Raw genomic sequence first — 27,795 nt, forward strand, 5'->3', positions numbered from 1 at the left:
TGTACAGGAACGCTGGTCAGAGCTGTAAGTCTGTGCGGCTGGGTAATGCCAACACTGAGCTGACAAAATTCTCGGATTGCACCAGCGAAAAGAGTCAGCCGCAGCAGAATTACTCCGACCTCCTGGGGCACTACAGCAAACTGTGCACACTCTACACATCTTTGAACTCACAGTGTCCGGGGTTAGAGGAAGCAGGTAAGAAATGGGGAGAGAAGGGGACAGAAAGGGGGAAGACGAGAGAAGATGGGAGAGGGGAAGATACAGATTTTGTTTTTATTTTTTGTTTACGACTCATTAAATAAAAATAGGTCATTTAAAAGGAACTTTAAATACCACCCCCTCTCTGTCTGTCTGCGTGTTTGTCTGTTCTATGCTTTTATTTTGCATTATTGTTTGAACTCTGTCCTGTTTGAATGATGTGTTGATTCAGGACCACCTTGAATTGAGATGTATATCTCAAGGGTTCTACCCTGGTTAAATAAAGTATATTTGAAACTTGAATTTGAGTCTCAAACTGGATCACTCATTAGGCTGATGGGTCAAAAGTTAATATATTATTATTATTATTATTATTATTATTATTATTATTATTATTATTATTATTATTATTTTACTAAAAGATATAAAGGATCAGTGACATACATTTGTTTTAATAAATCTAACATTAATAATGATGTCTCTCTCTCTCTCTCTCTCTCTCTGGTCTGTCTCCCTGTCTTTACTGTTTCACTGCTGGTAATCTACTGTAATAAACAAAATAATAATGTAATATAATCTACTGTATTAATAACCAAATTCCATGTTTGCTTTTTTGTATTAAATAGTTTTTTTTAGAGAATTATAGTTAATTAAATATAATGAAATGATATATTAATATTATATGAGCTACACCATAGCTGGTGGTTAAATGCAGAACAAGGAAGCACTAATGTAATTAGAAGGAAAAAAAGAGAATCCCCCAGCAATAAATGTATTTTAACTATAATGTAGATCACATACAAATGTCCAGAAATAAGCATACAACTGTTTAATTGATCATCTCAGTAGAACTGTAATAATTTCATAATAAATAATAACAATAATAAACATAACAATTAAGCACAAATGTTATGACAACATTGAAAACTAACTGACTTACACAAACTAACTTTATTAAGAATTTAATAGTAAAAATGACAATTTTAAATTTATAATAGTTAAGTTGTTGAAAAAAAAAAAAGGAGCTCCTTTCCTACCTCTCTAATTACTAAGGCTTCCTCCAAATATATTAATATTTCCAAATTGGTGTAACTGCGATAATTAAAATTGTCAAGTTCAAAATTCCAATTGCATGTAGCTCACTCTGTCTGTATCTCTCGCTCTCTCTCACGCTCTGTCACTATTCCGCACTCTCTCGCACTCTCTCTCTCACTGTTCTCAAACTGTTCTCACTGATAGCCTCCCCTGAGAAACCTCCTCTGATAATAATCAAGTTCGGTTCTCCAAGTTCAGTCCCCACTTCCTCTAGCCCCTGCCCAGCCTTGAGAGTCTGCACTGTTAATATAGCAGTCAGAACTTCCTCTTCAGTTCAGACGTGTATCTGGCTCTTCTCAGACAGCACTTGCTATGGAGATGGACAGCTATGAATCAGATCAGGTTTATGAAAACGTGGACATCAAGAAGCCGCCAAGCAGGAGAGCAGGAAAGCAACATGGGGGTAAGTAGAGAGACACACAGACACCAATCTTCAAGTTAGCATGGGTACCCCCATTTCTCTTTCTCTTGTCTACTGTTTTACCATAAGTATTCTCATATATATAAAACAGAGCTTTGAAACAGAATAATAAGCTAATAAACCAGCTCCAAAAAAGAGTCCTTAACATTTTGTAAAAAGGGCGGCGGGCCGACGGCAGCAGATTGACAAGAACATTAAATGTCTTATACTAAAAATAAACAGATAGACAGATCTAGATCAGTATGTAGGAAATATTAGTATGTTGGTTTAGTTACTACTGGAGCACTCTGCAGTTCTGCAAGGGTTAAATTTGACAACAACAACAACAACAAAAGTAAATATAAAATTTGCAGCCCCTCTTCATTGTCTATACTGGGCACTGCTGCCATGTTCAAACCCACTTCACAGCCCTGTATCAAACGCAGAGCTGTTTTATGAGTGCTGTGCTCATACAGTTTGGACTTGATAACACAGTGCAGTGGGTAGGACTGCAAACTGGAAACACCTGCTATGTACAGGACCCACTAATCTAGTCATTCTGCACAATTACCTTCACTTTAGGATATATGCAGTGCACAGGGGTTTGATCATTTCTGCAGAGACTCAATAGGCTCCCAAAAGACTACTGCTTGGAAATATGAATGTAGGGTATTTAATGTATGTGCAAAGGAACCAAAGCTAGGGATACATATTGCTGGAGACAGGGATCTAGTGATTGAGAAGTCTGCTATCATTATGCATCTCCACCAGGGGATAAAAACAAACAAAAGCACTCCGTGACGGTGTGCCATATTTAGAGTGAAACAGGGCCATGGAGTGTGCGTTGTCTATACACCCCATCACAGCCTCCTTCTCTGAGCAAATCACTGTAGCCTATATCAACGTAAGATGTAATAGTGTACTACAAAATGCAAGAGACTGAGCTTGTACTTGCATAACATTCAGTGGTTGCTTTACAATAGATAGCATTACAATCATGTAAAAACTAACAATTTCATTTAAAAAAAACATGTAAGCAGTATTTCTACAGATAAGTAAATGCAATAAATGCAGGTTATATATTTATAGTTTACTTAAAGCAACAACAATACTACTACACTACTAACTACGATGAATACGACGAATAATAATAATAATAATTAATAATGAGCTTGTTATCTGAATGTTGGGTAGTGAGTCGTATCCCACAAACATCGTTTCATTTACTTCAAAAGAAATTCAATGTTTTTTTTTGTAAAACAAACAAAAAAGAAAATGACCACATATAACATTTACATTGATAAAGAATATATTGATAATGAATATTAAACAGCTGTCTACAAAGTATTTGTTTAGCTTTATAGCCTATCTAAAAGCTATCTTCTTTATTTACTGCTTTGGACACAAATTACATGAAATGGTAACAAAAGTTTCAACATGTTTCAACAGTCTTCTATAGTGTTACAAGATGACGAATGTAGAAACATTCGCTGTCACACCTAAAGTCGGCTTCTCTGAACTCATTCTTTGCCATATGATTTGTTAAAAGGGGGTGAATAATTATCTAATGAAGACTTTTCAGGTTTTTATTTTTAATTGATTTGTCCCCCCCCCCCCCTCTTTTCACACATTGAAAGTGTTGAGTAGGTTGTATAAATCAAAGGAAAAACAAATCACATTTAAATGCATCAAGATTTCAGGTTGTAACACAACAAAATGTGAAAACGTCCAAGGGGGGTGAATACTTACTATAGGCACATATATATAAGTTTTTCCTTGCTGTTAAAAGTGTGTACCACCCGTCTCCGGTGCCTATGGTGACAGTGCTATTTGAGTACAATCAATCGCACCCATCACATTGGGGAAGCCAGCAACCTGTCAGAAGCCCATTTTCACATCTGGTAAACCACCACCAGGAAGCTAGTTACTTATTCCTGGTTTCTTATTCGTGGTATAGATGACAAAGCGGCGTGTTTTTTTTTCTGTGTGTTTTAACTCACTTACACATCTTGCGCAATTAATATATTGCTACCATTTAAAGAATAATCGCTTCCTCTTTCAAGAAAAATGAAAATATCAGCAGCAAACATCTTTTGAGATCTGAAAGGGTGAAAATGGACTTGAAGATGCAGCTTCAGCAGCTTTTCCCCTTACTTCCTTAGTGTCATTTGAAACTCTGCCCATCATCAGCGTGTGTTCAGTCATCTAGTTTCTAGTGAGATGCCACTTTCGATGCTGAAATTCACAATAAACAGACATGTAAAATTTATTTTTAATAAGCGAACAATAAATTAAATTAAATTTTGGACTACATTACACTGTGGATATATACACAATGAAAGTTTCTGGTTTGTAGCCTCAATACAGTTTCAAAGCTTGTTGACAGTTTGTTGCAAGGTAGTACATTTTTGTCATGAACAGCTTTTGAAAAACTGCTCCAGTTTGCGATCTTTCAGTGAGATGTCAGCATCCTAACAGCTGTCCAATATTGCATTTGAAGCCACCAACATACTCACATCTGAGCAAATAACAAAAGATTATATATATATATAATGAAGTGAATCCTCTCTATTGAGGCGAAATAGTCAAAACATTTGTCAAAACATTTTAATTATATTGCATTAATATGTTAAAATATAATGTTGGACATACTTGTTTTTCAAATATGCAAATGAGTTACACAGCATTGCATCCAAGTTCTCAGTGGGATTGGTAGTTCACAGCATGTTGGTCTTATTGGAGGTAATATAACAATGGCTCATTAGGATTGCAATATTATCCCCCCCCCCCCCCCCCCAACTCCCATGTCTTGTGTTGAAGATCTTTTGGGTCTTTGCTTGTATTTACACTTCAGTTTTCAGAGGTGACAGATTTCACAGCTAAACTTTGCAGTGTACTGTATTTAGCAGTGTTCAGCTCAAGCACGGCAAGTGTGAAACCACATTTCCTGCAGCCCCCTGAGCCTGCACTGTGAATACGAGAGTCAAGGCTGTTCTGTAGACTGAAGGATAACTAAGGGTTATGGTATGTATTGGTATTTCCATGCAGTAAAACCTCAATTATGTCTCTTCTCAGCACTAGCTCTGGAGATGAACGACTATGCATCAGATTCTATCTATGCAAACACAGACAGCAAGCAGCCCCCATGCATAAGACCAGGAGAGCAACAGTGGAGTAAGTAGCATCTTCAGCAGAGACTGTGTCATGTTCAATTGTTGATTTATAATAGACATGTTTCTACATATGCTCAATACCTAATATCAGGGATGAAAATAATTTTCCCATTGCATAGCAATTTTATCCATTCCTGGTTTTACTGAGTTTAATAAGACACATCTAAGCTTGTTACCTATACACACCGTGGCTAATCAAACTCATAGCAAAACCTGGAATGAGTGAAACGGCTATGCAATAGGAGTCTTATTCACATCCCTGAATATGAATCTTGCATACAAGATGGCAATTTTCTTTTTAGTAGGCTTGCTATTGGATTTTTATTTTTGAAAGACTTTTTTTTAATCTTTATTTTTCAGAAATCGACTTTTATGCTTAAAAAAAACCCCAGACTTTTTATGCAATTGAGAAACGTCTCATTTAGAAAAAACCCTTTTATCATATTCGACATGCAACAAAATCATGGTTACCAACATTCTAACTGAAATAATGTTTGGTCACAGCGAAGCTATACCTTGTACAGACTTGTATCGCTCAAAGTCACTGGTGGTAAGACAGACAGGCCCGCTTCGTCCTGCCGCGGAGACTTCAGCCGTCGATCAGGGTATTGTGCACAATACTCATTAAGTGTTTTCCTCTTGTGACCCATTTTCAAATCAAACGAATAAATGTCACCATATACATATAATAGCAAAAGCTTATGTACACCTTAACCCGCTAATTTCAAAGTTGGCACTTGGAATGACAGGCGTTGTAGCTGGCAAATGAAAGTGCAGTCGGTCTTACTGAGAGCCAATGAGATCTGTCAGAACAGGATGAAATGACTGATGGTGAAAAAACTACACTAGCCTACTAAGGGACCACTGAGTTGACTGACAGCGCCCCCTAGCCATTCAGAGCTGAACGGAGACGGGACAGACAGCAAGTATAAAAACTGCCCAGACTAGAGATGATTTCTAAATGATTATTTTTGGTAAAAAAAAAAAAAAAAAAAAAATAGTGAGTGGTTTTACCGACATTTATCCTATATAAATTTATTTCAGTCAAACTCATATTTTTTGGGAATTCAACGTTTAACGAGCTTTACCAATTAAAAACGAAAAGTAGCAATTGGTCATTTGGTCGTTTCTACCAATATCGACAGGAAGGGAACTTTAACGTTGAATACAAGGGCTCTCAAAAAACAACTTTGAAAAGTGAGTTCCAACAACAGAAACTGCAATTCACACTTCAGCCTGGTCTCTGCTTCAGCTAGAAAACACCGTGTGACCTCATCTGTGACAAATTTGCATGTTCACACTGTGTTTCTGAAGCCCAGATATCGGAAATTACATTTTAAAATGTTAATACCCCGCCCCCTCTCAAAGAAGTGCTAATCAAGGCTTCTTTTAAATGCACTTATACATTGCATATAGAAATGGTAGATAAACTGCTGCATCCTACCTGTGCTGTAGGTCACATGGTCTGACTGCAGCTCACGCCTTTATTTCTCTTGTTTTCAGAATTGGCAGCACCTGTGGATTCTTCTGATAGACAAGCAGCTTCCTGTGGATGGGCTGTGTGGCTGCTTATAGCTCTGAGCTGCCTGCTGCTGGCAGCCGGTGTAGCCCTGGGGGTGCTCTGTGAGTACGCTGAACCAATCACCCATTACTTACAGGACATGGAGCGGAGCTAATTGCCATTTATAGTATTGCTTTCCGCTCGCTTGCCTTTCTGTGATGTTTGCAGTCATTCTGCAAGGATCCCAGTACTGTTAGTGTAGGGACCAACATGGGTTTTTAATTATTGAATATTATTTCAAAATGAATATATATATATATATATATATATATATATATATATATATATATATATAATTTTGTTCAGTGCGTTTTCAGTGGTTTTTTTTACACATTAGAGCATGAAAAACAGACCATAGGAGCATGTAAAGATGAGCTCATGGGAGCTGTTGGACAATTTACACTTTTACTTGACAGTGATGGCAAGTATAGGAAAGAAACAGCTGCACATGCAGATGCTGACAGGGACAAAGTACATGTTTTAAGAGCTTTATCTGAAGCAAGATTTGAACCTCTAGAACCTCATGCAATCAGTTTCTAGTGTTTGATCCTTCAACCTGGCCAAAGGACAAGCAAGGCATCCACATATTTGGCAAACATTGCTCAGTGACATGATTCAGAAATATGAAGCCACTGTGTCAGTTGATACAGACTGTGTTTTGAGGGACTGGTTGTGTTTAAAGCAAACAGGAAAAAGTCTGGCAGTTTCTTCAGTGCATGATTAGGTAAAGATTGTGATCCAGATTCTTACTTAAACATTCATCAGCTATTGTTGTTGTCTCTTACACTGCCATTAAGCAGTGCTGCTTGTGAGCAAGGTTTTGCACATGTCAACATTTTAAAAAACAAATATAGATCCTGCCTATCAGCCTCACGCCTTTCTGCCCTGATGCACATTCATATGTGTAAGATGACCACTGAAACATTTGAACCCAAGCCTGCAACTGAACTATGGATGCAGTCAGCACACCGCAGGTTCAATCAGAAGACCAGAGCACAGCAAGCTCGGAATCTCAATTGTTCGAACCGACAGAGGAGGAGGTGGAGCTAGATAGAAAAAAATTATGTGAACCCCATGTACCAGACAAATAGCATACCAGGTCCACAGCTTGCAAAGGCCCCTCAACTTGCAGGGCTCACAGCTTGTGTCCAACAACAACAAGCTGTATTGGACAAATTAGTCAAGTCTGTATCTGAGCTACACCTCACTCAGAATCCTTCTCCAAGCACAGTAAATGCCATGCAACCAGCTCCCAGTCAAGATAACACAGTTTTCTGACAGTTTTGTGGTTACAGAGGTCATGCTGCACCTACATAGTCCATCTGTTACATTATGTATAGCCTACAGTTTAAACTATCAGGAATAGATAAGGACAATTTGACCAATACAATACAATAATATTCATGTTAAAACCCATATGTGAAAGAGCTGATTTATTATTATTATTATTATTATTATTATTATTATTATTATTTATTAACAGATGCCCTTATCCAGGGCGACTTACAGTCGTAAACAAAAATATATTTCAAGAATCACAGTACAAGTAATAATACAATTAAGAGCAAGATAAATACAATGACTTTGGTTCAAGCAAGTACAAGTATGCCAAAATAAGATTCAATAACGGAGCAGATAAGTGTCAGTGATAGTTACATCAGGATATAATTCAATACAAAATACTACAGATTAAATAGCACTTGACAGATTACAGTACTCTAAAGTACAGGATTAAATGCAGTAAGATAGGGGCCAGATAAGAGCAAGTAAAGCGCATTTAAGGAAGAGTGATAAGTGTCCAGAGGGAAAGAAAGAGTTCTACAGGTTCTGTCTGAAGAGGTGAGTCTTGAGGAGGCGCCGGAAGGTGGTCAGGGACTGGGCAGTACTGACATCTGTAGGAAGGTCATTCCACCACTGCGGGGCGAGGGTGGATTCAGACCTTTATTGTATTTAAATTTTTTGCATGTGATAGGTGAATAAAATAGCGTTGCATTCCACCATTCAATTCATGTTGAGGTCTGATAAACCCCTCCACATGACTATATATTAATGGACATTACATAAGCAAATGAGATGTCATTTTTTTGGAATACCATGTTCCTTCTCAAAAAAGTGTTTTAATATTAACCTTCAAATAAAAGAAAACACCTGTATTTTGATGTATCTATTTAAGTGCAATGAAGTTTCTTCATTGTAATAAAGCAATAAACTTTTTAAAAAACTTCGACTCCTTTGATTGGACAACACATGTGCACGTACTGTTGAAACCGATGTGCGATGAAACGTCCACGTCAAAGATTAATATAGAAATGATGGCCTTGGGGACGGGCGAAATTACAAAACATAATTGGAGACTCTTAAAAATTAAATGCTTTTAACAGTGCATTTGAAGATATGTGAGGAAATACATATCACTCAAAAGGACAAAACGGTTATTCTAGCCTTTGGAAAAGAAAGTACAACGAAATTAATTATTTAAACCCGGTGTAGTGTTTTTTTCAGGTACGCGGGTAAAAAGTGGTACACAGCACACTGCGCTTGCCCGCACATTCCTAAACATCTTCCCGCAGTAGAAACAAACAAAAGGCAGGCAGCCTTCCCAGCGACAGCATGTGGAAGCGACATCGTGGGAGAAGTACGAGTGGACAAGTACAACGCAGTTAGAAGCAGTCTGAAAGCAGGTTGACAGCTGCAGAAGCTAAACTAAACTTCCAAAAAAAAATGGTCTTCAAGCCAGCAATCTGTGACAACTGCATGATGTGGGAAATCCGAGAAAACCCAACAGAGCTCAACCAAGTTTGTGTAAAGTGCCGCACGATCCAGGACTTGCTTCAATGAGTAAGTTTGCTAGAAAAGGAGCTGGAGGAAATGTGACAGCAACAGGAGCTTGAGGAGCTGACACACCCACAATTCATGGAAGTCTGCACCCCTAGCAGACTGAAAGCCACCAGGGAGATGGAAGAGAGTCGAAACAGCTGGGTTCAGATAGGCAGAAGCAGGAAAAAAAAGAAACTTCATCAAACACAACCACCAGAAATCCAAACAGCCAACAAATTTGAGTCACTTCAACATTTAGATGACCAAAACCAACATCAAGAGAATGAAAGAAACAACATCCAGGACCCTATATACAGTGCTGGCCAGGCAGCAAAAAGAAGGGAGGTCATGATTGTTGGGGACTCCATATTGAGAAACACAGCAAGTTCAGTTCGCAGTTTGGACCCCCTTACTACAACCGTGTGCTGCCTTCCAGGAGCCTCTGTCAAGCACATCACTGAGAATGTGGACAGGCTCCTAGAACGAACAGGAGACGACCCGGTAGTAGTCATCCACATCGGTACAAACAACATTGGAAGAGACAGACCAAGATCCCTGCAAAACAAATTCAGAGAGCTAGAAAGGAAATTAAAAGACAAGACCAAAACTGTGGTATTTTCTGGGATACTGCCGGCACCTTGCAAAGGACCATATGGACAGCTGGAAATACAAAATCAAAATGCATGGCTGAAATCATGGTGCACACAGGAAGGCTTCACCTTTCTTTAACACTGGAGCACATTCTACAACAAGGACCATCTATATAGGTGGGACGGACTGCACTTAAACAGAAAGGGAACCAATCTACTCGGAGAAAGGATCCTAGAGGAGGTCCAGAAGCATTTAAACTAGAAAGGAAGGGGGGAGAAAACAAAAAAAAACAGAAAGGAGACCTCATCAAAACAAGGGCAACAACTCAGGTAAGACAACTATTAAATGTATTTATCTTAATGCTAGAAGTCTCAGAAACAAAATATTAGAACTTGAAGCTACTGCACTAACAAGTAACTATGATGTGATAGGTGTTACAGAAACTTGGTTGTCTGAGAGTGATGGAGACAAATATAATATTAGTGGATACACACTGTATAGGAAAGACAGGCTGGACAGAAGAGGCAGAGGGGTACCGTAGCGCTATACATAAGAAATAGTCTTGAAGCCCAGGTGTTAAATCAGGACAAAGAAAACAATGCAGAATCAATATGGGTCAGAATAATGGACACAAATTCAAAGGGCATAATAACAGGAGCATGCTATAGACCGCCTGTGACAGGATGGACCGAGGTTTGAGACTCAGAGACAGTTTTAAATTCAAAAATAAAGTTTTTAATAAACAAAAAATACAAAATAAATAGGCACAAGGGCCAAACAAAACGGTTTTAAACACAAAATACAAACACAAAACAAAAACTTACAAAATAAAGTTTCCAGGCTGGGCGTTGCCTTCACTGGAACCAAAAACTTACAAAGACACAGCACAAACAAAACACTCCTCTTCTGGAACTCTCTTTCTCCAACTCTCTCTCCTAGCCAGGGCCTCTCCCCTGGCTTTTATCCCCTGTGGCTGGAGCCCACTTAATCAATAATTGCTAATTAGTCAATTAGGGCTCCAGCCACATTCTCACATGTTTTCCTGGCAGGGAGGAATTTTAACCCCCTCCCTGCCAGTCCCAACATTGATCATAAAGACGGGGCAGTACCCCGTCACACCGCCAAATTCAGACACTGAGCAAAATAATCTGTTATACAATGACATTCAAAATGTGTGTAGAAAAGGAGACGCCATACTAATGGGGGATTTCAACTTCCCCCATATAAAATGGGAAAACCCAATGGGGGGCACGACGGACGAAATTGAAATGGTGGAAATGACAAATGACTGCTTCCTAACGCAATTTGTCAAAGCACCGAGGGGAGGCATGCCTTGATTTAGTCTTTTCAAATAACGAAGACAGAATAACTAAAACAGAGGTCAAAGAGCCATCGGCAAACTCAGACCACAACATGGTCTCATTTGAAGTATTTTTTAAAACCCCAAAAGTAATGACTAAAGCTAAGGTTTACAATTTTAGAAAAGCAAACTATGAAGGTATGAAACAGACACTAACAGAAGTAAATTGGAGTAAAATAGAGTAAAATAGCGAAAACATCCACAGAAAAAGGATGGCTGTTTTTTTAAAAATGTAGTACTAGAGGTGCAAAACAATTACATCCCAAAAGTAGACAAATCTAAATCTAAAACAAAATGGCCAAAATGGTTTAATAGATGAATTAAAAAAATATTCGGTGAAAAAAGGCACTTTACAGAGCGTTTAAAAGGGACCAAAAACAAAGTACACAGAAAGAGTACTTGGAACTGCAAACACAAGTCAAAAAGGAAGTCAGAAAGGCCAAGAGAGAGATAGAACTCAATATTGCTAAGGGGGCTAAAACCAATTCCAAAATGTTTTTCCAATATTATAACAGCAAGAGAACATTCAAAGAGGAGGTTAAATGTCTAAGAGACACAAATGGCAAAATCATAGATGAAGAAAAAAAAGTAGCAAATATATTAAATGATTACTTTTCACAGGTTTTTACAAAGGACACAGACAACATGCCCGACATGTCGACCTGTTCCTATCCAATTTTAAATAACTTTAGCATAACAGAGGCAGAAGTGTTAAAGGGACTAGGAGCTCTTAAAATAAACAAATCCCCTGGGCCGGATGAGATCCTCCCAATAGTACTCAAAGAAATGAAAGAAGTTATTTACAAACCGCTAACCAAGATCATGCAACAGTCTCTTGACACAGGGGTTGTACCGACAGACTGGAAAATAGCAAACGTAATACCGATCCACAAAAAGGGAGACAAAACCGAACCAGGTAACTACAGACCAATAAGCCTGACTTCTATTATATGTAAACTTATGGAAACTATAATAAGATCCAAAATAGAAAATTACCTATCTAACTAACCTACCTGACTTTTTTGAGGATGCAACATTGAAGATGGATAATTGCAAAGCATACAACATGGTTTATTTAGATTTCCAGAAAGCTTTTAACAAAGTCCCGCATAAAAGATTAATTCTCAAACTGAACGCAGTAGGGATTCAAGGAAATGCATGCACATGGATTAGGGAGTGGTTAACAGGTAGAAAACAGAAAGTACTGATTAAAGGAGAAACCTCAAGTTTGGTGGTGTACCACAGGGATCAGTATTAGGTCCTCTGCTATTCCTAATCTACATTCATGATTTAGTAAGCAAACTCTTTAAATTTGCAGACGACACAAAAATAGGAGGAGTGACAAACACTGTTGCAGCAGCAGAGGTCATTCAAAATGATCTAGACAGCATTCAGAACTGGGCAGACACATGGCAAATTAAATTTAGCAGAGAAAAGTGTAAAGTATTGCATGCAGGAAATAAAAATGTGCATTATAAATATCATATGGGAGATACTGAAATTGAAGAAGGTAACTATGAAAAAGACCTAGGAGTTTATGTTGACTCAGGAATGTCTTCATCTAGACAATGTGGGGAAGCTATAAAAAAGGCCAACAAGATGCTCTGATACATTGTGAGAAGTGTTGAATTTAAATCAAGGGAAGTAATGTTAAAACTTTACAATGCATTAGTAAGACCTCTGGTCACCTGTGGCAAAGTGGTAATGACGTGCAGGTGAGTGCAGTGCAGAATAATTACACAGACAGACGTTGGTACAGGTGCAAGGGTGTTTATTTATTTTAGTAAATGTCCAGAGCCTCAAGGCAAAACCTGTAAATAATACTAGTGCTGGAAGTGATACAGCGGCGTGTATCACTTCTAATTTATAATCCCGCGGGTTTGACCCGCAACCCCAAAGTCCCGTTCCGACACCCACACTAAACAAGTGCTAAAAGATGCAAACACAAAGACAGTTGGTAGTGAAAGGTGAGTGGTGAAGTCCGGGTTTTTCGCTGGCCTGCGGCTGCAGCTCCGGATCGTGCTCAGTAATCTTCTGTGACAAATAACACACAAGACACACAGTGTTAATACACAGACACAGAACACTCACGGTTTATTCACGGTACGGGCTCCTTCTCGGTTAGTTAACTTAACCATATGCAAAGGAACAGATCACTCAAGCCATGCCCCCTATTTATACCCTCGCCCATGACCCCGAGGTTAACGAGCGCATCCGCTCCTCCAGTCCTCGGATGCCACGCCCCTTACCGTCTGGGTCACTGAGCTCGGGTGCCATGGCTCCGCCCCCTTCCGAACTGACCGACTTCCATCTACCCTACGGAATAAATTGTCGTGCCATTTCATTAAGGGTACTCTGTTCCTCGTATACCGTGCTCTCACAGGTCGAGAGGGAGATCTCACACTAAGACTCATTCGATCTTTGTCACATATCCCACCGCTCAGAGTGGAGCCGAAGGAACACTCGGCTAAACCTACCTTTCCCATTACTCCCCCCTCCCGGGAAAAATAATCCGCATTTTGGTGGTCTTTCCCTGCACGGTGTACCATATGGTACATGAAGGGCTGCAATGCCAGATACCACCGAGTTATCCGGGCATTGCTGTCCTTCATTGTGCTTAACCACTTGAGTGGGGCGTGGTCAGTGACAAGATCAAATGAGTGTCCCAGCAGGTAGCATCTTAAAGAGTGAGTAGCCCATTTAATGGCCAAACACTCTTTTTCGACGACGGAGTAGTTGCGCTCCCGAGGGAGCATTTTTTTTACTTATATACAGAACAGGGTGTTCTACTCCGCCTACCATTTGAGACAGGACTGCACCCAAACCGACATCCGAAGCATCGGTGTGGAGGATGAATCTCTTAGTGAAGTCTGGAGTGATGAGAGCAGGGGCCTGGCAAAGTCTCTGCTTAACAGTATTAAACGCCCCCTGACATTCTTCTGACCATTTAATTAAATTTGGTGCGCTCTTTTTGGTGAGGTCAACTAAGGGATTAACCACTGTGGCATACTCGGGGATAAAGCGGCGGTAATAACCGGCTAACCCCAGTAGCGACCGCACTTGAGCCTTGGTTTTGGGGATTGCCGCGTCTACCAAGGCCTGGACCTTGGAGACAACGGGTTTCACCCTGCCATTCCCCATTACAAATCCCAAATATTGTGTTTCTCTTTTGGCAAACGCACATTTTCGCAAGTTAGCTGTCAGTCGGGCTGCCCTTAGAGACTGAAGGACGGCTGTGATCCTAGCCAAATGCTCTCGCCAGGTGGAGCTGTAAATGACCACATCATCAATATACGCTGCCGCATATTCACGATGTGGGTGTAAAACCTGGTCCATCAGTCTCTGGAAGGCAGCAGGCGCACCATGTAACCCAAACGGCATGGTTGTAAAATGAAACAGCCCCTCTGGTGTTGAAAATGCGGTTTTCTCTCTAGAACTACGAGTTAACGGGATCTGCCAATATCCTTTCGTCAGATCCAGAGTGGAGATGAACCTCGCCGTCCCCAGTCTATCTAGGAGTTCGTCGACCCGAGGCATGGGATACGCATCAAACTTGGCAATAGCGTTTACCTTGCGGAAATCAACGCAGAAGCGGTTGGTGCCGTCCTTTTTGGCCACTATCACAATTGGACTGCACCACTCGCTCCTGGAAGGCTCAATCACCCCAAGTTCGAGCATGTCCCATACCTCTTTGCGAACGCCACTCCGTCGACTTTCCGGGATCCGGTAAGGTCTCTCTCGCACTGTGACACCTGGGGGAGAGATAATGTCATATTCAGCGAGGTTAGTTCTACCGGGCGTGTTAGAAAAAACATCGCTAAATTCCTCAATTAACCTACGTAGTTCACGTTGCTGATCAGGAAGTAACTGTTCCCCCATCGAAATGTTCTTTGTGCTAGAGGGTTCTAGCTCGGGCCCTAAATCATCCTCTATATTGCCTGGGGCTATAAATAACACCTCTCTTGCCTGCCAGGGCTTTAATAAATTTATGTGATAAATTTCTTTTTTGTTACGGCGATCGGGCTGTTTAATTTCGTAATTCACCTTTCCTATAGCCCGAATCACCTCATATGGCCCTTGCCATTTAGCACATAGTTTGGATTCCGCTGAGGGAAGTAGCAGCATTACCTTGTCTCCAGGTCGAAAAGTTCGGATTAATGCATTTTGATTGTAATGCTGCTGTTGTCGATGCTGAGCCGATCTGAGATTGTCTTGGGCCAAACGACCGACCAAATCTAGGCGATCTCTCAGTAGGAGCACATGCTGCACTACATTTTTGGACGAGCCTTTGTGCTCCTCCCACCCCTCTCTCAACAGATCGAGAATGCCGCGAGGCTGTCGGCCGTACAAGAGCTCGAAGGGGGAGAACCCTGTCGAACTCTGCGGCACCTTTCTCACTGCAAAAAGGAGGTAGGGAAGAAGCGATGTCCAATGTTTTTGCTCCTGATTCACAAATCGTCTCAGCATCGCCTTTAGAGTCTGATTAAAACGTTCCACCAAACCGTCCGTCTGTGGATGGTAAACCGACGTTCTGATGGGACGTATTTTTAGTAATTTATATACCTGCTGTAGCGTATTTGACAAGAAATTAGTTCCATGATCAGTCAATATCTCGTTGGGGATCCCTACTCTTGCCATAATCTGCACTAGTTCTTTGGCTATCGCAGCAGCACTAGTGGACCTCAATGGAACTGCCTCTGGGTATCGCGTTGCGTAATCTACCACCACTAATATATGCGTATACCCGGAGTCAGAAGGTAGCAAAGGGCCGACTATGTCCACTGCGATGCGTTCAAAGGGGGTAGAAATAATCGGCAGTGGGACCAAAGGGGCGGGGCGCACTCGACCCGGCGCTACTCTCTGGCAGTCTGGGCATGTGGCTACATATTTCGACACTTCTTTATAAACACCTGGCCAAAAGAATCGAGCCAATATCCGTTCCCTTGTCTTGTCAACTCCGAGGTGCCCCACAAAAGGGATATCATGCGCCAGCCTCATGACCTCCAGCCGACAAGACGGGGGGACCAATAATTGTGTTACAGGATGTCCTGTGCCCGCGGCCAGGTTTACCCTATATAGTAATTGCCCCTTGATAATGAAGTGTGGAAATACTAGTGCCCCAGCGCCTTCAACATCCTTACCTTCAATGGACCGGACCTGTCCCCGAATGTGCACCAGTGATGGGTCATTGTCCTGCTCCCACACTAGGTTCACATTCGAGTGCCACATGTCCGGTATATTGAGCGGGGCGGGAGTAACATCTGCCCTTGATGGCCCAGTAACCTCGCCCTCTCGGTCACACTGCGTTCCGACCCCCTTCGACTGACGTTTTTCACCGTTATAACAGGCTCCCACCAGCCCCCAGCCTTGTCTCATTAACGCTCCCTCCCATTTCCGCAGCCTTCTCTCTTTGTTTGTTTTTTTCGGCCGGAACAGGGAAGAGAACATTTCCGCTTGAAAGGGAAAAACATTACCAATTATTTCCCCTTCTACTTTTTCTGCCACATTTGCGTGTATGGCCGGGACTTCCCTTAATTTCAATAAATCTTTATAGTTGGGCCAGTCCCGACCCAGAATAATGGGATGTGGTAACTTTTCCGCTACCCCAACTACCAGGGAACGTTTCATCGGACCGACCGATAAATATGCTTTTACTGTGGGGTATGTTGCCGTGTCTCCATGGATACAGGAGATTGCCACCTGACCTTGTGGCTGCCACACCATACCGCCCAAGAGAGATGCTCTAATTAAGGTCTGACCACACCCTGTGTCCACTAATGCATGGGTCTTCACATTTCCAAAAATCACCTTAACAATACAAGGCCCCTCCCGACCATTTTTCCCTCGCTTACCCGCTTCAGATGCCAGATTACAGACGGCCACGTCACACTCCATCGCAGATGGGCATGACCTAGCCTGATGTCCCGGCTGGCGGCACCTAAAACAGGTAGGGGAAAAGGAGGGCACAGTATTAAATGGTCTGTCCCGCTGCTGGTATGGCAACGGGGCAGGGGCAGCACCTCTACCCCAGCTGGGGGCCAACCTTGGTCTCCATGAAGAGGAGGCAAGGTCGCCCATTGGTGTTGGTGCTCTCGGAGGTCGTTGACCCGGTCCTGGTGGTGGGGCTGATGGAGCAGAGAGAGGAGGTGGGGCTCGGCTGCTCCGTTGAGGTAGCGGGGTGAGTAGCCCGGTCTGGGCGGATACCAGGGAGTCCTCGAAGTCCTCAGCGAGCTTGACTGCCTGTTCCAGGGTGTCGGGGTTGTGGCGCCGTATCCATCCTTGGGTCTCGGCGCCGACCACATGACAAAACTGCTCAATAACGATGGCCTCCCCCATGTGGGCAGTTGTTTTTAGCGCCGGGGTGAGCCAGTGTATCATGTGGTCACAGAGCTTCTGCGCGACCACCCTGGGGCGTACGTTCGGGGACCTCCTGTACTCCCTGAACCTCACTCTGTGCGTTTCCTCCGTAATATTCAGACGGCGGAGAATAGCCAGCTTTACCAGGTCATATTGAGCGGCGTCGTCATCCCCCATTGCCTGGTATGCTGCCTGCGCTTCCCCAATCAGGCAGGGTCCCAGCTGGCTTGCCCAGAACTGTCGGGGCCATGACGCGGTGGTAGCCAGCCGCTCAAATGCCACCAGGTATGCCTCTGGATCATCATCCGCCGTCATTTTATGCGTCCTGGCTTTGGGCGCTATGTAGCCGCGTTCCGCTGATGCTGTGGGAGGTATTGCCAGCCCGACCCTCTCGATCAGCGCAGTGTACCTCTCCTCTCTCCGTCTTTCCTCCCCCTCCCGTCTGCTGTCCAGCTGCTCCAGCAGCGCCGACAGTGTTGCGTAGTCCATCTCCTACTTCTGACGACCACATGTGGCAAAGTGGTAATGACGTGCAGGTGAGTGCAGTGCAGAATAATTACACAGACAGACGTTGGTACAGGTGCAAGGGTGTTTATTTATTTTAGTAAATGTCCAGAGCCTCAAGGCAAAACCTGTAAATAATACTAGTGCTGGAAGTGATACAGCGGCGTGTATCACTTCTAATTTATAATCCCGCGGGTTTGACCCGCAACCCCAAAGTCCCGTTCCGACACCCACACTAAACACGAACACAAAAGACAGTGCGTGATTCAAGTGCTAAAAGGTGCAAACACAAAGACAGTTGGTAGTGAAAGGTGAGTGGTGAAGTCCAGGTTTTTCGGTGGCCTGCGGCTGCAGCTCCGGATCGTGCTCAGTAATCTGCTGTGACAAATAACACACAAGACACACAGTGTTAATACACAGACACAGAACACTCACGGTTTATTCACGGTACGGGCTCCTTCTCGGTTAGTTAACTTAACCATATGCAAAGGAACAGATCACTCAAGCCATGCCCCCTATTTATACCCTCGCCCATGACCCCGAGGTTAACGAGCGCATCCGCTCCTCCAGTCCTCGGATGCCACGCCGCTTACCGTCTGGGTCACTGAGCTCGGGTGCCATGGCTCCGCCCCCTTCCGAACTGACCGACTTCCATCTACCCTACGGAATAAATTGTCGTGCCATTTCATTAAGGGTACTCTGTTCCTCGTATACCGTGCTCTCACAGGTCGAGAGGGAGATCTAACACTAAGACTCATTCGATCTTTGTCACATCACCTCGTTACAAAAAGGATATTGCTGCTCTAGAAAGAGTGCAAAGAAAAGCAACCAGAATTATCCCGGGTTTAAAAGGCATGTTGTATGCAGACAAGCTAAAAGAATTGAATCTATTCAGTCTTGAACAAAGAAGACTACGCGGCTATCTGATTCAAACATTCAAAATCCTAAAAGGTATAGGCAATGTCCACCCAGGGGACTTTTTTGACCTGAAAAAAGAAACAAGTACCAGGGGTCACAAATGGAGATCAGATAAAGGGGCATTCAGAACAGAAAATAGGAGGCACTTTTTTACACAGAGAATTGTGAGGGTCTGGAACCAACTTTCCAGTACTGTTGTTGAAGCTGATGCCCTGGGATCCTTCAAGAAGCTGCTTGATGAGATTCTGGGATCAATAAGCTACTAACAACCAAACAAGCAAGATGGGCTGAATGCCTCCTCTCGTTTGTAAACTTTCTTATGTTCTTATGTTCTTAAACAACTTCCTCTTAGAAAGCACGGAAGTGCCCATTCAAATCTGGTATGTTATGCTGTCTTTTTCATCTTTTTTAATAGAATTTTTCGTAATGTTCCAATTTTAAGAAAATAGCATGCACATATTTATCATATGCTATACATTGGGTCTGGTACATTGTTTTACTTTTAAAACTTTGCAGTGGACTTCTCATTTTGTCTTGTTTGTCATGAAGAATTTTTTTTCTTTTTAGAAAAATTGATTGTCTGTTTCCAGTTTAAGTTTGCAAAAAAAAAAAAGTATAATTAATGGTTTGCAAAAAATAATGTATCATTAATGGTAAATGTACCTCTGTATGACAATAGGAAAACACATCACATCACAATTGATTGCACCTGTACCAAAATCTGACAGCGTACCACTTTCTAACATTACGGGTCAAGTTTTGATACCACATTGTGATGATGTACCACTTTATAACACTACAGCGGTTCATTGATTTCAAATCATGCACAAATGCGTCTTTTCTGTCCACAACATCGCATTTCGTTTTACAGACTTTCGTTGATAAAAACTAATCCATGTCTGGGAGGTTACTAGACTAACCCTCTAATTTTGACCAACCTGAGGACACCTGGTTTTTAGTCCTCTGTGAATCATGCTTTAAATGGCTGTTGCAAAACCGAGACCTATAAGTACTTAACAAGTTTGCAATGAAAAACATGAGGATGGACTTGGGGATCTAAACATCAGGTAAGGTAGGTTAGTCTTTCTGTTATTTAATGTGTGTGTTTGATAACAGCATATGAGTGGTTCTAAATGTGATTGTGAGGTGAAACATCACAGTTCTTAAGAGGGTGATTGCGAGTACATTGCAAGCTTGGAGTGTAGTTAATTTTTACTGAGAAATATTTTCATAAACAAAATCCTTGCTATGCCCCTGCTACTGATGATAATAATAATAATAATAATAATAATAATAATAATAATAATAATAATAATAATAATAATAATAACACAACTTGGCAATGATGTGTTAATGATTATTATTAATTTTATTATAAGACACTGATAAAATTAAAATACAAATGAATCTGTAAATGTGCACTTCCTGTGCTCGATCCTGGAAGAGCAGCAGAATTCAGATCATGCAGTAGTACTGTACTAAAATTCGATGACGCCAGCGTATTTGCCAGAAACAGACGGCTTGGTGCATTTACTGATTTTTGCTCTTTTTGAAGCTTCAACCAAACGTATCTGCTTCCATTTGCTAATTACTACCACTAAATAAACAGCATGATTCTATAGGCTTAAAAATGTTTCGTTTCAAGCAATTGCACAACATGCATGCGAGTCCACGCTTATGAAGATGAAATTTTGCAAATCAGAGGTACACACAGTGCATAACATGCGTACAGCCAATGATTATGAGGAGTCTCTCTATAAGCCTGCACAGGGTATCATGAAAGGTAATGGCTGCAGATACCGGAATACATTATTCTAGGTGATAATTTGGGACAATTTTGTTTACATTTAGTTATTTTATATACTTATTTATTTTGTTCATTCAAATGTTTGAAATGATTAATTCAGGAAGGATTTTTTTTAAATGTGAAATATAGTGGAGGTGCTCTGGAACCTCAGCTCCGGGCTCCAAACACGACTCCAGCTCCAGTGGTCCGGAGCCAGAGCACGACCAACACTAATACATTTCAAGCAGCTTTTGTTTGAATATTCTGATATTGTCCCAGCACTAAGTCCTTTAGCTTTGAAAACTGGGTGAAGATGATATTGAATACTGATTTCGTGTGATTTTATAATAAGTTTTACAGTAAGAGATCTGTTTCTCATCAATCTCTTTACTTCTTTCTCCTCAGATTTCAAGCTCAGTGAAAGTCATTCAGGGCTGCTGGGTGAGAGTAGCAGGCTCAGTGAAAGTCATTCAGGGCTGCTGGGTGGCTATAGCAGGCTCAATGACACGCTCTCTGAACTGCAGAGAAACTACAGCAGGCTCTCTGAATCTCATTCACAACTGCAGAGAAACTACGGCAGGGTCCAAGATGAAAATTCAGACATGAAAAAGAAGAATGCTGCTGTTTGTGTCAAATCCTCAACCTTGGATTTACAATGTCCTCTCAAAGAATCCTCTTCAAAGGGTGAGTCCTGTACAGTCCCATTGGCATTATCAATGCATCCTGAGCTAGCGCTGGGCTTTCTTAAATGCAAATTATATACAACATGTTTAATTAAGAGCAGAATGTATAGGAAATGCTGTTTTAGTATTTTTGTCAGTTGATAGTCTACCGTGCACGAGATGAGTAAGATTCACATGAATGTTCTGAAATCTGGTATTTTGAGTGAGTGGCTTCATTATTTATAATAAATACAGCTCCTTGCACTGCCTAATAAAACACCCCTGTAGAGTGGACTTATAAATAGGAGCCACATTGTCAAAATTATTTTTATTTATATATATGCTCTGAGCACACTCTTAAACTCTGGGGAGATGTTCAGGGAGGACAGAGATGTTTTAAACTCCTGTAAGTAGTTTTGTTCATGCACTGGGCATGCCATATTATTATTATTATTATTATTTATTTCTTAGCTGACGCCCTTATCCAGGGCGACTTACAATTGTTACAAGATATCACATTATTTTTACATACAATTACCCATTTATACAGTTGTTTTTTTTTTTTTTTTTTACTGGAGCAATCTAGGTAAAGTACCTTGCTCAAGGGTACAGCAGCAGTGCCCCCACCGGGATTTGAACCCACGACCCTCCGGTCAAGAGTCCAGAGCCCTAACCACTACTCCACACTGCTGCCCCATATGTCCAGACAACTTCATAATAATCAAGAAAATCACACAGACTCATTTAATTTGAACATTTAATGAATCAGAGCAGTAGTAGTACACTTTTCAGTTTATTAGATGCTTTAAAAAATGGATTGGTTGCTAGTGCAGACCACCATTTAAGTAATAAGCAATCTGGGCGATCCAGTGCTTTACAGGTTTAACAGCATTAGTACTTCAATACAGTAATACAAATATGGTTATTATATATTTAGCCTATAAAATACAAAAAGCCAAAGCACCCAGAGCTATGTTCTCGAACATTCAATATACCAATCTCTTAAGACTAAAACATAATTTCTATACCTTATAGCAATGCATCCAATATAAATGAGATATGCTTACTTTCCAGTATATGGTGCAGGATATATTGACAAATAAGAACCGTCTTCAAAAGGCAGAGACTGAATACGACCAAACAGCAATCAGTTTTTCCGATGGACCACGTCAGCTTGCAAGATCAAGTTCAATGGTATCAAATGGGGTCTTGCTCTGGGCTTATATAGGATTTTCCCACCATTGAATACATCAGGAGTCCCAATTAAATCTGATCATCAATCTGCCTTGACAGTTCTTATCTTTGAGTTAATGATATATTCTAGAAGGATCCGGTCAAGGAGTTATAAAAAACATTCAAAATTAATTGGATATAACTAATTTCCAAAATACTGGAACATGATCTCATAGTTCTTATTTTCAACTCTCCTTTCTCTAAAAAGTCAGGTGAACCAAAGTTCACAGGATCCTTGCTATAATACAATACAATACGATACAAATTTATACAGACGTGCTCAAATTTGTTGGTACCCTTACATCTCATTGAAATAATGCTTCATTCCTCTTGAAAAGTGATGAAATTAAAAGCTATTTTATCATGTATACTTGCATGCCTTTGGTATGTCATAGAATAAAGCAAAGAAGCTGTGAAAAGAGATGAATTATTGCTTATTCTACAAAGATATTCTAAAATGGCCTGGACACATTTGTTGGTACCCCTTAGAAAAGATAATAAATAATTGGATTATAGTGATATTTCAAACTAATTCGTTTCTTTAATTAGTATCACACATGTCTCCAATGACTTGTAATCAGTCATTCAGCCTATTTAAATGGAGAAAAGTAGTCACTGTGCTGTTTGGTATCATTGTGTGCACCACACTGAACATGGACCAGAGAAAGCAAAGGAGAGAGTTGTCTGAGGAGACAAGCATGGTAAAGGTAATGGCTACAAGACCATCTCCAAGCAGCTTGATGTTCCTGTGACAACAGTTGCAAATATTATTAAGAAGTTTAAGGTCCATGGAACTGTAGCCAACCTCCCTGGGCGCGGCCGCAAGAGGAAAATCGACCCCAGATTGAACAGAAGGATATTGCGAATGGTAGAAAAAGAACCAAGGATAACTGCCAAAGAGATACAAGCTGAACTCCAAGGTGAAGGTACGTCAGTTTCTGATCGCACCATCCGTCGCTTTTTGAGCAAAAGTGGGCTCCATGGAAGAAGACCCAGGAGGACTCCACTTTTGAAAGAAAAACATAAAAAAGCCAGACTGGAATTTGCTAAAATGCATATTGACAAGCCACAATCCTTCTGGGAGAATGTCCTTTGGACAGATGAGTCAAAACTGGAGCTTTTTGGCAAGTCACACCAGCTCTATGTTCACAGATGAAAAAATGAAGCTTTCAAAGAAAAGAACACCATACCTACAGTGAAACATGGAGGAGGCTCGGTTATGTCTTGGGGCTGCTTTGCTGTGCCTGGCACAGGGTGCCTTGAATCTGTGCAGGGCACAATGAAATTTCAAGACTATCAAGGCATTCTGGAGCGAAACGTACTGCCCAGTGTCAGAAAGCTCTGTCTCAGTCGCAGGTCATGGGTCTTCCAACAGGATAATGACCCAAAACACACAGCTAAAAGCACCCAAGAATGGATAAGAACAAAACATTGGACTATTCTGAAGTGGCCTTCTATGAGTCTTGATCTGAATCCTATCAAACATCTATGGAAAGAGCTGAAACTTGCAGTCTGGAGAAGGCACCCATCAAACCTGAGACAGCTGGAGCAGTTTGCTCAGGAAGAGTGGGCCAAACTACCTGTTAACAGGTGCAGAAGTCTCATTGAGAGCTACAGAAAACGTTTGATTGCAGTGATTGCCTCTAAAGGTTGTGCAACAAAATATTAGGTTAGCGGTCCCATCATTTTTGTCCATGCCATTTTCATTTGTTTTATTATTTACAATATTATGTCGCATAAAAAATCAAAAGCAAAGTCTGATTTCTATTGAATATGGAATAAACAATGGTGGATGCCAATTACTTTTGTCAGTTTCAAGTTATTTCAGAGAAAATTGTGCATTCTTCGTTTTTTGTGGAGGGGTACCAACAAATGTGAGCACGTCTGTATGTGTATTAAAAGAGATGCTGTTTTATATATAACATCAACTTTTTGTTGATGTTTTGTCTGGGCCGATGGCGGACCCTGTCCAACATCATTAAAAAGACATAAAAAACAGGTCTCTAGTCGTTTTTTCTCCAATATAATTCTCATTCCCATCATCACTGGGAAAACCTCAAATAAATTAAGCTGTTTCTATCAAAGAGCCAGACATCTCTGCCGCATCCACCTTTCACTCAAAAAAGATGCTTGGACCTTGTACAAGGGAAGACAGGTTTTAGGGTCAGTCCGTGACAACGTGGTGACCCTTGCTGGGGGTGCATGCAGGCCACTAGTTCAGATCCTTATTAACCAGACTTAGTAATTCCTGAACAGGCAGAAATTTAAGTTACACCCCCACCTAGTGGTCATTTTTCAAACTGCAAATCTTTTTAAAAGCAACCCTGCATGGCTTAAAAATGACATTCGTTTCCTTCTCAGAAAATCGTGGTAATGCTGAGAATCTAGCCCTGTGTTGTAGGTGCAGCCCCCTTCTTCAGATCTTCAGGCGTTTCTGTTTAACATGCACTGCTTCTTTCTCTCATTGTGCAGAGCGGGTTTGTAAAGCCTGTCCAGTGAACTGGGTGGAGTCCAATGGAAAGTGCTACTACTTCTCACCTGAAAAAATGGACTGGAACTCCAGCCGGGCTAGCTGTGTGTCAATGGGAGCAGACCTGGTGATTATAGAGAACGAGGCAGAGCAGGTACATTATTGAAAACATTCAAGTTTAAGAATACTTTTGCAGAAAAAAATAAATAAATAAAAAATATAAATCGCTGTTCATGTATTTCTTAATTTCCTTTCCTTGAAGTACAGTAAGGGTCTCTCTTTCTTTAAAAAGACACCCCTCTTTGCCTCAAGATCTTACAGCTCCATTGTAACTAATAGTAAACTGTTGTTTTCTGTGCAGAAATTCTTATATGAGAATGCTAAAAAGAATTACTACTTGATTGGCCTGACAGACGCTGTTACTGAAGGAGTCTGGCTCTGGGTGGACGGCACTCCTCTCAATGACAAGGCAAAGTAAGAGCTTCAATCTCATTCTGAAATCACAACCTTTTCTACTGACATTGTGTGATACTGACTGGCATTGCTCCTCATCTCTTTCAGATTCTGGTACGGTAATGAGCCTGATGACTGGAAGGAAGTGGACTCATCCGGAGAGGATTGTGCACATCTGAAGCTCTTGGAAGATCCCCTTAAGGACTGGTTTGATGGAACGTGCAGACTGGGACAATATAATAGGATTTGTGAAACCATGGCAGTGATAATCAATATATAAAACCAATGTGGGTCTGTTTCACTTTCTCTCTCTATTTAGAAAGCAAACAAGCGAAAAAATGAACCACAAGTTTCTTACATTTAAAGTTTATTGAACAATAAGTATTTTTAGGAAATATATATATATATATATATATATATATATATATATATATATATATATATTAAAAAATAAAACCAGAGCTTTCATAAAGAATCTGTAAATTCAAATGCCATTTTGATAGATTTTTTTTACATTTATCCACTAAGACACCTTGCTTGTGTAACGGGGTGACCACGTCACTTCATTTAAGTTTGATTTTGTTTTTGCAATATATTCATGTTTTGATTTATTCACATTTGATTTAATGTTCATTTGTTTTATTTTAACACATTTATAAAGCATGTTTATTTTGGCACGTTACTTTGTTGTAGATTTGCACAGATCTCACTGGCACGTTGATGTTCCCAGCCCCCAAAGGTGCTAATTGAATAATTTGAAGAAGCTGAGCGCCTGGTATAAAAGATTCTGATTTCATTCCTTCGAGAGATTGTTTTTGGTCCAGTGTGACGTGAACCCGGGTTTGCTGCAGTGTAGGTTGGATGCACAGCCAGTAAGAGAAGAGAAGGAAGTAGACTCGTTTGTGTTCGGCGGTGGGTTGGGGAGAAAATTTAAAGAACCAGCCGCCGACATTCAGAGCGAGGCTCCTGCTGTGCTTCCTGTCTCCCGCCGTGTGTGTGTGTGTGTTTAATGGTTTTAGAAATTAGTATTTTAAAGGCATTGGGGTTTTAGAGGAGTGCGGGAGACAGGGATACATTATTGTTTTTAGTAAGCCCCTACTCTGTGATTGTATTGAGCAGCACTGCACTTTGTTTTTAATTATAATTGACCATGTATTGTTTTAAATGAACAGTGCAAACCCCATGCCGTGACTGTGTATTCTAGACCTGTCCTATTTGTTAAATATAGTTAACCACCTGTATTTAATAAGATGTTCATTGCCTTGCATATTGTTGTGGTCTTTGTTTCTTTCCTCCTGGTGTTCTGTTTGACTGATCCCACCTCGATCGAATAAAAACAGTGCCCCTCCCGGGTGCTACACTCATTGCTTTCTCATTAAATATATTGCTATCCCTGATTAGATAACTGCTACAGCATGTTTAATCTGATATTCAAGAGGGACTCCAGCCACTGACTGGACTGGGAATGAGCTAGTGGTGACTGGCTCCCTCTTGTGGCTGGTAGTGGCACGGCTATAGTAACAGAGGCACCAGACAGTAAGGGCCTCTTTCACTAAACGTAGGTAAATGATCAGAATTATAACGTGCCAGAGGGAAGCCACATCGCACACAAAAATGAAACAGCAGGGATGGTAAAACTCGTCATGCCTTCAGTGGTCGTTATGACGTCACCGAGCACGTATTGTAATTTAGATGGTATGTGTGCGCATTCGGACCTAAGCCGGCACAGAGCACAACCGCATTGTAAATGCTACGTTAAAAAGTATAAGAATCTCTGCGATGAGTCAGACCTTAGGGCCGAGGTGGCAGTTTAAACACAGTACAGTATCACTTTTTTCATGTATTCGAAGGGGAAAAATATCTGTGTCAGTCTGAAATAAGAATATATATATATATATATATATATATATATATATATATATATATATATATATATATATATATATATATATATATATATATATATATATATATATATATATATACACATTAAATAAACCTAAGTAGACGGTGTTTCAGAAAACTATAAATATCATGGTATAAAGCCTAATGTTGGAAAACATGGAACAAGTATTGAATAGCAGTTTGCTATGCATGAGGAATGACGGCTGTATTCATGTTATTTTTCTGAAAAGTGATTTAACATTGGATAGAAAAAACTGTTAGTTCCAAAAATGCAAGCACTGCTGTGATAGATGAAAGCTGCAATATGGTAGA

General features: G+C 40.8%; 1 protein-coding gene across 2 annotated transcripts; it reads left to right on the top strand.

Moving 5' to 3' along the window:
* On the top strand, window positions 1-26,845 carry LOC131698938 (C-type lectin domain family 4 member D-like). 2 transcript variants are annotated; one of them, XM_058994019.1, is made up of 8 exons: window positions 1-195; window positions 1,594-1,696; window positions 4,769-4,867; window positions 6,370-6,489; window positions 21,166-21,444; window positions 25,128-25,279; window positions 25,487-25,599; window positions 25,687-26,845. In XM_058994019.1, the coding sequence occupies exons 2-8, from the start codon at window positions 1,606-1,608 to the stop codon at window positions 25,856-25,858; spliced, it is 1,026 nt and encodes a 341-aa protein (XP_058850002.1). In that variant the 5' UTR covers window positions 1-195; window positions 1,594-1,605; the 3' UTR covers window positions 25,859-26,845. The 2 variants fall into 2 exon arrangements, with proteins under 2 accessions (XP_058850002.1, XP_058850003.1); XM_058994020.1 differs by lacking the exon at window positions 4,769-4,867.
* The last annotated feature ends 950 nt before the right edge of the window (window positions 26,846-27,795 follow it).

Source organism: Acipenser ruthenus, chromosome 20, assembly GCF_902713425.1.
Source record: "Acipenser ruthenus chromosome 20, fAciRut3.2 maternal haplotype, whole genome shotgun sequence".
Lineage (NCBI taxonomy): Eukaryota > Metazoa > Chordata > Actinopteri > Acipenseriformes > Acipenseridae > Acipenser > Acipenser ruthenus.